The 12,859-nt window shown below is 50.8% G+C and overlaps 1 protein-coding gene across 7 annotated transcripts in view; it reads left to right on the forward strand.

Annotated features, from left to right (window-relative positions):
- PLA2G6 (phospholipase A2 group VI) overlaps positions 1 to 12,859 on the forward strand; it is a 73,113-nt gene that overhangs the window by 37,084 nt on the left and 23,170 nt on the right. For 6 of the 7 annotated variants that reach the window (XM_021921544.2, XM_021921546.2, XM_021921548.1 and 3 more), the window contains exons 3-6: positions 1,778 to 1,993; positions 3,775 to 3,958; positions 7,201 to 7,388; positions 11,809 to 11,905. In XM_021921544.2, the coding sequence (XP_021777236.1) occupies positions 1,778 to 1,993; positions 3,775 to 3,958; positions 7,201 to 7,388; positions 11,809 to 11,905 (685 nt within the window). Of the gene's footprint in view, positions 1 to 1,777; positions 1,994 to 3,774; positions 3,959 to 7,200; positions 7,389 to 11,808; positions 11,906 to 12,859 lie in introns of those variants that run through there. The other variant, XM_021921550.2, reaches the window with a different exon arrangement.

Genomic DNA, 12,859 nt, shown 5'->3' on the forward strand with positions numbered 1-12,859 from the left:
ATCACATGCCCAGTAGTTAATTGTTAATTGACGTACTGTCTGTGGAACAGCAGACTGGTCTCATGAGCCAACACTCTCTGGGAACTGCCTCTACTAGACTCTGGCCAACTCCTGCGCTTGTAGTGGTATGCGAGACAAAACCTTCTGGTATGTTAAAAGCCCTGGTCAGAACTTTAAGTAACCATCACTGACATGTAATGGTTTTGGTTTTTTGAAAGTGCTTTTATAGTGCTTTTTCATCTGTCCTCACAGCACCTCTGGGAGGTAGGTAGGACAGGTACAGTTAGTCTCATATTTCAAATGGGGCTCAGAGAGGGAAAAAGATTTCTCAAGATCACACAGCACCTTAGTAGCAAAACTTGGACTCGACCCCAACACTTAAAAATGAACAAAGCTGGCTGGGCGCAGTGGCTCATGCCTATAATCCCAGCACTTTGGGAGGCCCAGGCACGCAGATTGCCTGAGGCCAGGAGTTTGAGATCAGCCTGGCCAACATGACAAGACCCTGTCTCTTCTAAAAATACAAAAAATTAGCCGGGAGTGGTAGCGGGCGTCTGTAATCCCAGCTACTCTGGAGGCTGAGTCAGGAGAATCGCTTGAACCTGGGAAATGGAGGCTGCAGTGAGCTGAGATCACGCCACTGCACTCCAGCCTGGGCAACGAGAGTGAAACTCTGTCTCAAAAAAAAAAAAAAAAGAAAAATTTCCCTGTTTTTTTAATAGCTCATTTTAATGGCTACAAAATAGTTTATTACATAGTTATACCATAATTTATATAATACTTTGTTGCTGTACATTTAGGTTAAACAATACCTACTTAGTTCCTACTATGAACAGGGGCCAAGTACTGGAGGCTGGGGCTCTCAGATGTGGCCATCGAATTGGAAAGTGGATATGGCAGGGCTGTGGTAAAATAAAATATAAAAGTAATAAATGATATTACCAAAGAAAAGGAAAGTTTTTCAAAATAAAAGAAAATCTAGACAGGCACAGTGGCTCACACCTGTAATCCCAGCACTTTTGGAGGCTGAGGCAGGAGGATCACTTGAGGCCAGGAGTTCAAGACCAGCCTGGGCAACATAGCAAGACTCCCCTCTCTACAAAAATTTTAAAAATTAGGCCAGGTGCCGTGGCTCACGGTGACTCATGCCTGTAATCCTCGCACTTTGAGAGGCTGAGGGAGGCAGATTGCCTGAGCTCAGGAGTTCGAGACCAGCCTGGGCAACATGGCAAAACCCCATCTCTACTAAAAATACAAAAAATTAGCCAGGTGTGGTGGCACATGCCTTTAATCCCAGCTACTCTGAAGGCTGAGGTAGGAGAATTGCTTGAACCCAGGAGGTGAAGGTCTCAGTGAGCTGAGATTACAACACTGCACTCCAGCCCAGGTGACAAAACGAGACTCTGTCTCCAAAAAAAAAAAAAAAAAAAAAAATAGCTGGGCATGGTGGTGCATGCCTGTAATCCCAGCTACTCAAGAGCTAAGGTAGGAGGATCCCTTCAGCCCAGGACTTCGAAGATGCAGTGAGTCATGATCACACCACCGCACCCCAGCCTGGGTTACAGAGCTGGGTTTGTCTCTAAAAAACAACGTCTAACCTAAATGCCATTATGTCGTTTACATGTGTATAGATGTGTGTGTGTGTTTGCTTGGGAGGGGAGTCAGGCTGGGGCAGGCCAGGCTGCAGTCTGGGGACCTTCTGATTCCAGCAGGGATGTGGGCCGAGGGTCCCGCCTGGCTCATTTCTGGGTCTTGCTCCTCTGTCCTGGCTCTGCAGACTCTTCCAGCTGGGGTTGGAGGCTGACGCCCTGGTGAATTTCCAGCAGTATTCCTCGCAGCTGCTACCCTTCTATGAGAGCTCCCCCCAAGTCCTGCACACTGAGGTCCTGCAGCACCTGACCGACCTCATCCGTAACCACCCCAGCTGGTCAGTGGCCCACCTGGCTGTGGAGCTAGGGATCCGCGAGTGCTTCCATCACAGCCGTGTCATCAGGTGAGCAAGGGAACAAGACCATTTGGACAATGTGTGTGTACCAGCTTGTATGGGCAGTGGGGGCCGCAGGCCTCCATTCCCCTCCGTAGTTTGACTTAAAAAGGAGCAGGGCCTGGCATGGTTGCTCACTAATGCAGTCCCAGCACTTTGGGAGGCTGAGGAGGGAGGATCATTTGAGGCTGGGAGTTCAAGACCAGCCTGGCAAAATAGCAAGACCTTGTCTCTACGAAAAAATTAAAAAATTAGCTGTATGTGGTGGCATGTGTCTGTAGTCCTAGCCACTTGGGATGCTGAGGCAGGAGGATTACTTGAGCCCAGGAGTTAGAGGTTACAGTGAGCTATGATTGTACCACTACACTTCAGCCTGGGCGACAAAATGAGACCTTGTCTCTAGGAAAAAAGAAAAAAAAAAAAAAAAAAAAAGGGTACGGCATTGCTACCAGATTAAAATGTAAGAAGGACAATGTAATATTTCTGGAGTCCGGAGTGCTCACCAGGTGCCAGGTCTGTGGGAGCTGATTTCTACCCACCGTGAAATTGAATTTTCCCAAACCCTACTAGGTATCGTGATTTTATTTTATTTTATTGTTTTTTGAGATGGAGTCTTAGTCTGTCACCCAGGCTGGAGTGCAGTGGTGTGATCTCGGCTCACTGCAACCTCTGCCTCCTGGGTTCAGGTGATTCTCCTGCCTCAGCTTCCCAAATAGCTGGGAGTACAGGTGTGAGCCACCATGCCCAGCCCACATATTGTCATTCTAGAGAGAGCTAATAGGACTTGTGCAGGTCACTCAGCCAGAGAGGGTGAAAGAGGGGCTTGGATCCTTGGTGTCTGCTTCCAGGCTGCTCTTCTGGAAGCTGAAGGCCTCCTTTTGTGAATCCATTCAGCCAGCAGATGGAGCAGCGGTTGCCCCTGGTGAGGGTACTGTGCCCACACCTGCACAGGACACCAGTTGGCCATCTTGTGCAGAGGTAGCCACACCTCCTCTGAGTCTCTACCCCAGATGGCTCAGTTAAGCTCCTAGGCCCAGAACTCAACCTCACTGCTGGCCGGGTGTGCTGGCTCATACCTGTAATCCCAACACTTTTGGAGGCTGAGGCAGACATACCACTTGAGGTCAGGAGTTTGAGACCAGCCTGGCCAACATGGTGAAACCCTGTCTCTACTAAAAATACAAAAAATTAGCCAGGCGTGGTGGCGCATGCTTGTAATCCCAGCTACTCGAGAGGCTGACGATTAAACCCGGGAGGCGGAGGTTACAGTAAGCCGAGATTGCGTCACTGCATTCCAGCCTGGGCAACAAGAGCGAAAGTCCATCTCAAAAATCAAAACAAAACAAAAACCCTCACTGCACTTTAGTTTCCAGGCGTGCTCTTGGACAGCACCGTGTCTCATCTCACCACGGCTCTGTCCATTTCCTGGGGTAGGCACAGCAGGTTGTGTAGATAAGGATATTGACGCCAAGGAAGGTTAAGTGAATTGCCTGAGGCTAGTGAGATATCCGCATCTGCGACCCTTTCCTGTGCCACCACCCTGCCCACTTCCTGCTGGTGTGGCCCTGGGGTCCATCTCTTGTACAAGTGAGCAAACTGAACAAAAACCTGATACAGGTCACATCAGATATAAATACATTCAAATCAGCCCAACTAGCTGAGTGGTGGGAATGCTTTTGAGCTCAAATAAACCAGAATGTCTGAGTTTCCGACTTAGGTTCCGACTTAGGTTCCCCTGCCGCCTTGTGCCACACCTGCTCACCTCTGCTCACCCTGGCCCTTCCCTGCAGCTGTGCCAATTGCACGGAGAATGAGGAGGGCTGCACACCCCTGCACCTGGCCTGCCGCAAGGGTGATGGGGAGATCCTGGTGGAGCTGGTGCAGTACTGCCACGCTCAGATGGATGTCACCGACAACAAGGGAGAGACGGTCTTCCATTATGCTGTCCAGGGTGACAATTCCCAGGTGCTGCAGGTGAGCAGGGGGAGGGGCAGGGTGACTGGTACTGATACCTCCCGGTGTCCACAGCTCCCTTTGGGCCCCTGGGCTCGGGTGTCACTCTTGGGCCTCTTACTGTCCCCTGTTGGTCCTTGAGGCCTGAGCTCCTTCATGGAGGGTGCAGACCCCTCCCTGGCTCTTCCCTCCCAGCGCTTTTCCAGGAGCCACCGTCCTCGGTCTCTTTGCTTGATAACCCTAGGGACGACCTCCAACCCAGCAAAATAAACCCAAGGCCCAGCTCCAGTCAGTCAGTTCAGTTCCACTTTTCCTGAGCACAGTCTGTGAGCCAGATACCTGCCTGGAGGGGCTCGTGGGCCAGCGGGACCTGGGCTTAACCTTTTGCAAGCTTGTCCAACCTGCGGCCCTGCAGGCTGCATGCAGCCCAGGACAGCTTTGAATGTGGCCCAACACAAATTCATAAACTTTCTTAAAACATTATGAGATTCGGGCCGGGCGCGGTGGCTCACGCCTGTAATCCCAGCACTTTGGGAGGTCGAGGCGGGCGGATCACAAGGTCAGGAGATCGAGACCACGGTGAAACCCCGTCTCTACTAAAAATACAAAAAATTAGCCGGGCGCGGTGGCGGGCGCCTGTAGTCCCAGCTACTCAGGAGGCTGAGGCAGGAGAATGGCGTGAACCCGGGAGGCGGAGCTTGCAGTGAGCCGAGATCGCGCCACTGCACTCCAGCCTGGGCGACAGAGCGAGACTCCGTCTCAAAAAAAAAAAACATTATGAGATTCATGCACGGACCTTTTTTTTAGATCAGCTGTCATTAGCGGTCTTGTATTTTATGTGTGATCCAAGACAATTCTTCCAATGTGGCCCAGGGAGGCCAAAATATTGGACACCCCTGTTTTACAGCAATTCAAACCAAGCAAACCGAGCTCTCTCCAGTTCCTGTAGGCATTTATGCCAGAGGCCTTCCTGTTAACGTTTTTGATTACCTGGGCAAAAGATGTGATTTTTTAATTGTGGGCAAGCTGATGGGGTGATATTATTAAATAGGTATTTCATGTATTAGATTGAACAGAAAAGACAGGATGTTGGATTATGTTTTATTGTCTAGAATTAGAAAATTCTTCTAAAGATCATGTTCTCTGTGCCTTGGCATCAGAATGCAACCACGTTATTCCAGAAAATGTGGATTCCTTGTTTTTTGTTTTTGTTGTTTTTTTTTTTTTTAAGACAGAGTCTCCCTCTGTTGCCCAGGCTGGAGTGCAGTGGTGCGATCTTGGCTCACTGCAACCTCTGCCTCCTGGGTTCAGGTGATACTCGTGCCTCAGCTTCCTGAGTAGCTGGGATTACAGGCATGTGCCACCAAGCCTGGGTAATTTCCGTATTTTTAGTAGAGATGGGGTTTTGCCGTGTTACCCAGGCTGGTCTCCAACTCCTGGCCTCAAGTGATCCACCCGCCTCGGCCCCCCAAAATGCCAGGATTACAGATGTGAGCCACCGCGCCTGGCCCAGAAAATGTGGATTCCATATCTTATGCTTCGTGCTCTCAGGGAAGGGAATTCTCCACCCACAGTTGAACTCCGCTTTCGCTGACAATCCTCTGCGTACCCAGCACAGTGCCACGCAGACCCTGCCTCCACGTGGGGGCGCGCACACCCGCTTCTCAGTGGTCATGCATGACTGCAGCTGTCCTTCATCGGGTGCTGATTGGTGCCTGACCCTGAACTGAGTGTTGTATATGTTCTAGTTAATTCTGAGAATACACTTATGGGGTGGAGGTCATTATTCCCCTTTCCTCTCCGAAGAAGCTGAGGTTCAGTGTTATTAAGAAGCGTGCCCAGGGAGGGCCACAAAGCTGAGAGGGTAGGGCTTGATCTTTCACTGGCCTCGATGCCAGCCACTTGCTCTCCCTGCTGTGTCTCTGGCCTGCCTCCAGGCCCAGTGGGACTGCTGTGAGGTGACCCTGGTGTCACATAGGTGCACTGTGGTTGTAATGAACCTCATGGGGACAGCATTCAGCTAAAAGAGAGTAAAACCCTCCTAGTGCTTTCTTTTTTTTGAGACAGGGTCTATCTAGCTCTGTCACCCAGGCTGGAGTGCAGTGGCGCGATCATGGCTCACTGCAGCCTTGACCTTCTGGGCTCAGGTGATCCTCCCACCTCAACCTCCTGAGCAGCTTGGGACTACAGGCTCGTGCCACCACACAGGCTAATTTTTTTTTTTTTTTTTTTTTTTTTTTGAGACGGAGTCTTGCTCTGCCGCCCAGGCTGGAGTACAGTGGCCGGATCTCAGCTCACTGCAAGCTCCGCCTCCCGGGTTCACGCCATTCTCCTGCCTCAGCCTCCCGAGTAGCTGGGACTACAGGCGCCTGCCACCTCGCCCGGCTAGTTTTTTGTATTTTTAGTAGAGACGGGGTTTCACCGTGTTAGCCAGGATGGTCTCGATCTCCTGACCTCGTGATCCGCCCATCTCGGCCTCCCAAAGTGCTGGGATTACAGGCTTGAGCCACCGCGCCCGGCCACACAGGCTAATTTTTAAAAATTTTTTGATAGAGACGGGTCTCCCTGTGTTGCTCAGGCTGGTATCAAACTCCTGGTCTCAGGTGATCCTCTTGCCTCCCAACGTGTTGGGATTACAGGTTTGAGCCACTGCGCCTGGCCCCTAGTTCTCTTTTTAATACTGCCATTCTTTCATTGGAAACATAGTACCTGTGTGTAGAAAAACATCAATCAGGACAGAATGAAAAGCAAGAATCGCTCCCGCCTGGACCCCCAGTGCTCATCCCGAGATACGGCCACCTTTTAAGTTCCTTGACTCAGAAATGTTTCATGTGAGCCAGTCATGCCAGGTCACCCCTTCCTTCCCATGGGAGGAAAGGCACTTGGCTTTCCTGGTGCTGCTTTTTACTTTTTTTGTTGTTGTTGAGACAGAGTTTTTGCCATGTTGCCCTGGCTGGAGTACAATGGCGCAATCTCAGCTCACTGCAACCTCTGCCTCCTGGGATCAAGCAATTCTCCTGCCTCAGCCTCCCAAGTAGCTGGGATTACAGGTGCCTGCCACCACGCCCAGTTACTTTTTGTATTTTTAGTAGAGATGACATTTCACCATGTTGGCCAGGCTGGTCTCAAACTCTTGACCTTGGGTGATCCACCCACCTTGGCCTCCCAAAGTGCTAGGATTACAGGCATGAGCCACTGCGCCCGGCCTCTTTACGTTCTTATTAGCATCCTATGGAGTCAAACTTCCCTTCCTCTTTCATCAGCTCCTTGGAAAGAATGCAGTGGCTGGCCTGAACCAGGTGAATAACCAAGGGCTGACCCCGCTGCACCTGGCCTGCCAGCTGGGGAAGCAGGAGATGGTCCGCGTGCTGCTGCTGTGCAATGCTCGGTGCAACATCATGGGCCCCGACGGCTACCCCATCCACTCAGCCATGAAGTTCTCTCAGAAAGGGTAAGACCTCCCTCCCCACCGCATCTGCTGGCCTGCTGGGCTCCAGCTCTCCTATCACCTGTCCCATGCCTGAGGCAAGCAGTGTCCACCATAGATCTTAGCACCTCCAGCCTCACAGCAGAGGCCCCGGGTTCACAAGCCTCATTAGGCCGGCCTGGCCCGAAGAAAGTGCTCTGTCATTTTATTATGGGTAGGAATCTCAGTTCACAAGTTCAGCTGTGCAAGGAGGAGACTTTACAATTTTGCTGGCTGGGCGCAGTGGCTCACGCCTGTAATCCCAACACTTTGGGAGGCTGAGGTGGGTGAATCACCTGAAGTCAGGGATTCGAGACCAGCCTGACCAATATGGTGAAACCCTGTCTCTACTAAAAATACAAAAATTAGCCGGGTGTGGTGGTGTGTGCCTGTAATCCCAGCTTCTCCGGGAGGCTGAGGCAGGAGAATTGCTTGAACCCAGGAGGCAAAGAAAGAAAGAAAAAATACTATCTAGAAGGAACAATATCCTGAGTGAATGAATGAGCCAGTGAGTCCTTCGATCCTGGCACTGTGCTAAAGCACTGGCCTCACCGACATGAATAAGCCACTCCAGGACAGGAGACAGCCCAGCCACCCAGAACCTCCCAGCGCAGTGCTGGACAAGCAGTGAGAAGGCACGGGCGGGCGGCACTCAGGCGGGGAGGCTGGCACTCGTGCCTGTCCTCGGGTTATTCCGTCCTCTGAGAGCTGCATCCACCTTGCTAGCCCCATGGGGCATTGCTAGCCCTTCTAAGGGCTGGACCAAGCCTGGACAAACCCTCCTTTCCTGGAATCTCCTAAGCACAGGCAAAATGAGCTAGAACTTTCGGAAATACTTGACCAAACGGAGAAGATACCAACACCCCCAGCCCCGAAATCAGGTTCCCCAGTTGCAGGTTGTGACCTGATTGGACACCCGGTGACGGGTGATGCTCTTCTCTACCTAAAGGGCTGGCACATGACCCCACTCTTGCTTGGCTCCAGCCACCCTGAGCTGTACTGGGCAGGAGCTGTAATTGACCAGTTTTCTCTCTCTTCAAACAACCTCAGCCCTCACCAGTCCCTCTCTGTCGCCACAGAGGCCATCCTGGGTGGGTCCAGCGCCCCATCACATAAGAGGATCTTTGCAAAGAAGACAAAGGAAGAGGCTCCTACCTTGAGTGGAGCAGGGAGATCCCTTATCGACATGGCAGCCAGCACAGCCCTACTCCAAGATTCGCACAGCCTTGGTGTTACTGACAAGTGGTTCCCTCATGGCTCAGACTAGGAGCCCCTCGCTGTTTTTCTTTTTCTTTTCTTTGGTTTTTTTTTTTTTTTTTTTTTTTTGAGACAGAGTTTCACTCTGTCACCCAGGCTGGAATGCAATGGCATGATCTTGGCTCACTGCAACCTCTGCCTCCCAGGTTCAACCAATTCTCCTGCCCCAGCCTCCCGAGGAGCTGGGATTACAGGTGTGCGCCACCATGCCCAGCTAATTTTTGTATTTTTAGTAGAGATGGGTTTTTACCATGTTGACCAGGCTAGTCTTGAACTCCTGACCTCAGGTGATCCACCCACCTTGCCTTCCCAACATGCTGGGATTACAGGCATGAGCCACCGTGTCCAGCCACCTCTGCTGTTTTTCAATGCACCTGACCTTTCCCACAAAGCTGGGTTTGTGCCTGCGGTTCTCAGATGATTAAGCCCCTGCTGGGGAAGGGAAACAGATAATCCCAGACAGTGAGATGGAGGCTGAGACTGAGGATACCAGGGTTCTGCACTAGGAGCTCAGAGATGGCCGCTCAGGCAGCTGGAGTTCAGGGAAGGCTTGGGGGCAGCAGAGCTCGAGCCAAGCCATGGACCCCAGCTGGAGCTGGCCGCTGGGGTGAAGACGGGGGGCTCCAGAAGGCCCAGGGAAAGAAGCTGCGCCTGACTCCATGTGCCTAGTGCTGAGCACCAAGCCCTGGCATAAGAGCTGTAGGGAGCTGGGCAGCATAAATCCTGGGCCTGTGCTGGGCACCCCTAATAATGGAGAAGAGCAGCTGAACACTAGCGCTGTCCCAGCCACCGGCTTAACCTTCATGTGGGCTATTTCACTACAGCCCAGACAGCCGATGTATTTTATTCCCCTTTTAAAGATGAGGGCCAAGTGTGGTGGCTTATGCCTCTAATCCCAGCACTTTGGGAGGCTGAGGCAGGAGGCTGGCTTGAGCCCAGGAATTTGAGGCTACAGTGAGCTATGATCATGCCATTACCCTCCAGCCTGGGTGACAAAGGGAAATCCTGTCTCAAACAAACAAACAAACAAACAAAAAACAGATGAGGAAACCAAGACTTAGAGAGATTAAGTAACTTGCTCAAAGTCAGGCAGTCAGTAAGTGCCAGACCTGGAAATTAACCCCATGTGGGCTGTCCTGGTAATTGCACTAAAAAAAAAATTAAAAAATTAAAAAAATTTAAAAAACAGCTTTATTGAGATATAGTTCCTATTCCATGCAGTCCACCTATGGAAAGTACACAATGGTTCTGATATGTTATGTTGATTTTTTCAATTGTGGCAAATTATATATAACATAAAATTTGCCATTTTAACCACTTTTGTTTTTTGTTTTTTTGTTTTTGAGACGGAATTTCACTCTTGTTGCTCAGGCTGGAGTGCAATGGCGTGATCTTGGCTCACCACAACCTCCACCTCCCAGGTTCAAGTGATTCTCCTGCCTCAGCCTCCCGAGTAGTAGCTGGGATTACAGGCATGCACCCCCATGCCCAGCTAATTTTGTGTTTTTTAATAGAGACGGAGTTTCTCCATGTTGGTCAGGCTGGTCTCGAACTCCCGACCTCAGGTGATCCACCCACCTCGGCCTCCCAAAGTGCTGGGATTACAGGCGTGAGCCACCGCACCTGGCCCATTTTAACCACTTTTAAGTACACAATTCAGTGGTTTTAATCACATTTACAATGTTGTCCAACTATCACCCCTATTTCTAAAACTTTTCTTTCACCTCAAACAGAAACTCTGTAACCATTGGTAACTCTCCATTCTCTCCTCCCCACAGCTCCTGATAACCTCCCGTATCCTGTCTGTCTCTCAGAACTAGCCTGTTCTAGAACCTCATATCAGTGAAATCATACAGTATTTGTCCTTTTGTGCCAGGCTTATTTCACTTAGCATGATGTCTTCAAGGTTCATCCATGTTGTAGCACGTATCAGAATTTCCATTCTTTTTTTTTTTTTTTACTATACTTTAAGTTCTAGGGTACATGTGCACAATGTGCAGGTTTGTTACATATGTATACATGTGCCATGTTGGTGTGCTGCACCCATTAACTCGTCATTTACATTAGGTATATCTCCTAATGCTATCCCTCCCCCCTCCCCCTCCCCACAATAGGACCCGGTGTGTGATGTTCCCCTTCCTGTGTCCAAGTGTTCTCATTGTTCAATTCCCATCTATGAGTGAGAACATGCGGTGTTTGGTTTTCTGTTCTTGTGATAGTTTGCTGAGAATGATGGTTTCCAGCTGCATCCATGTCCCTACAAAGGACACAAACTCATCCTTTTTTATGGCTGCATAGTATTCCAATTTCCTTTCTTTTTAAGACAGAACACTATTTTGTTTATCCGTTCAGTCCTTCACTGATAGACACCTGGGTTGTTTCCACCTTTTGTCTGTTGTGAAGAATGCTGCTGTGTACATGGGTCTGTTCAAGTCCCTGTGTTCCGTCCTTTGATACTCCCGACCTCAGGTGATCTGCCTGCCTCAGCCTCCCAAAGTGTTGGGATTACAGGCGTGAGCCACTGCACCCAGCCAGAAAAATTGTAAAGTCTCCTCCTTACACAGCTGAACTTGTGAACCGAGATTCCTACCCATAATAAAATGATGGAGCACTTTTTTGGGGCCAGGCCGGCCTAATGAGGCTTGTGAACCCAGGGCCTCTGCTCTGAGGCTGGAGGTGCTGAGATCTATGGTGGACACTGCTTGCCTCAGGCACTGAGTGGAAAGCAATTGTGCTCTTTCCCCTCTGTCATACTGCTTCCTATAGCATGCAGGTCACTGTGTGGCTCACTGACAGTGTGGTAAGGAGGTGGAGGGTGGCTGTGTGCCAGGCACAGAACTGGACTCTGAAATGCCTGGTCTTCCTGGAGCTTGACTTCAAGCCCATGTGACTCTAAAGCCAGCACCAGGGAGGGTGATCATTCCTAGTGGCAGTCATCAGGAAAGTTTCCTGGAGGAGGAGGTTACTTGTGCCTTGAGGGGCTCAGTACAGCCTTAACATACCATGGTGAGTGTGCTGGTTGGGTTTACTAAACTTGGTTTGCAGTGATGCTCTCTGTAAGCAGTAGATGAAGCTCCAAGTCCTGGCTTCATTCCACGCCATGCAGACCCCAGCCTTTGCTCACCAACCGGGGCCCCTGTCTCCCCAGGTGTGCGGAGATGATCATCAGCATGGACAGCAGCCAGATCCACAGCAAAGACCCTCGTTACGGAGCCAGCCCCCTCCACTGGGCCAAGAATGCAGAGGTGAGTGGAGCCTGAGGTGGGTGGGGCAAGGGGCCGGGCCCTGCAGGTCCTCAGGGCCCGCAGGAAGCAGGTTCCTGAGAGGACCCTGAGGCTAGCACTTGGGGGCTGACCGTGCTGTGGGTCTGCGGGCAGAGAAGTCCATGAAGAGCTGGGATCCTGGCAGGGCTCTGCTGCTCTCTGGCTGGGCGGCGGGAGCCGCCCTGTGCCTCAGTTTCCTCATCCATGAATTCTGCTTTGGAGATGTGGTGAAGTCAGCGAGGTGGTGAAGTCAGCGAGGTAGTGCATGACAAAACTTGGCACAAATTGTAAAGTGCTTCCCAAGTAGAAGGTAGCGTGATGATGATTGTATTATTAGTCAGGGTTCTCTAGAGGGCCAGAATTAATAGGATAGATATATGTATATAAAGGGGGGTTTATTAAGGAGCATTAACTCACACGATCACAAGGTCCTAAAATAGGCCACCTGCAAGCTGAAGAGCAAGGAAGCCAGTCCAAGTCCCAAAGCTGAAGGACTTGGAGTCCGATGTTGGAAGGCAGGCAGCATCCAGCACGGGAGAAAGATGTAGGCTGGGAGGCTGAGCCAGTCTGGCCTTTTCTTTTTTTTTTTCTTTTTTTTTTTTTTTGAGACCGAGTCTCGCTCTGTCGCCCAGGCTGGAGTGCAGTGGCCGGATCTCAGCTCACTGCAAGCTCCGCCTCCCGGGTTTACGCCATTCTCCTTTCTCAGCCTCCCGAGTAGCTGGGACTATAGGCGCCCGCCACCTTGCCCGGCTAGTTTTTTTGTATTTTTTAGTAGAGGCGGAGTATCATCGTGTTAGCCAGGATGGTCTCGATCTCCTGACCTTGTGATCCGCCCGTCTCGGCCTCCCAAAGTGCTGGGATTACAGGCTTGAACCACCGCGCCCGGCCTAGTCTGGCCTTTTCACTTTTTCCGCCTGTTTTATATTCTGGCTGCGC

Source organism: Papio anubis, chromosome 16 (genome assembly GCF_008728515.1).
Source record: "Papio anubis isolate 15944 chromosome 16, Panubis1.0, whole genome shotgun sequence".
NCBI lineage: Eukaryota > Metazoa > Chordata > Mammalia > Primates > Cercopithecidae > Papio > Papio anubis.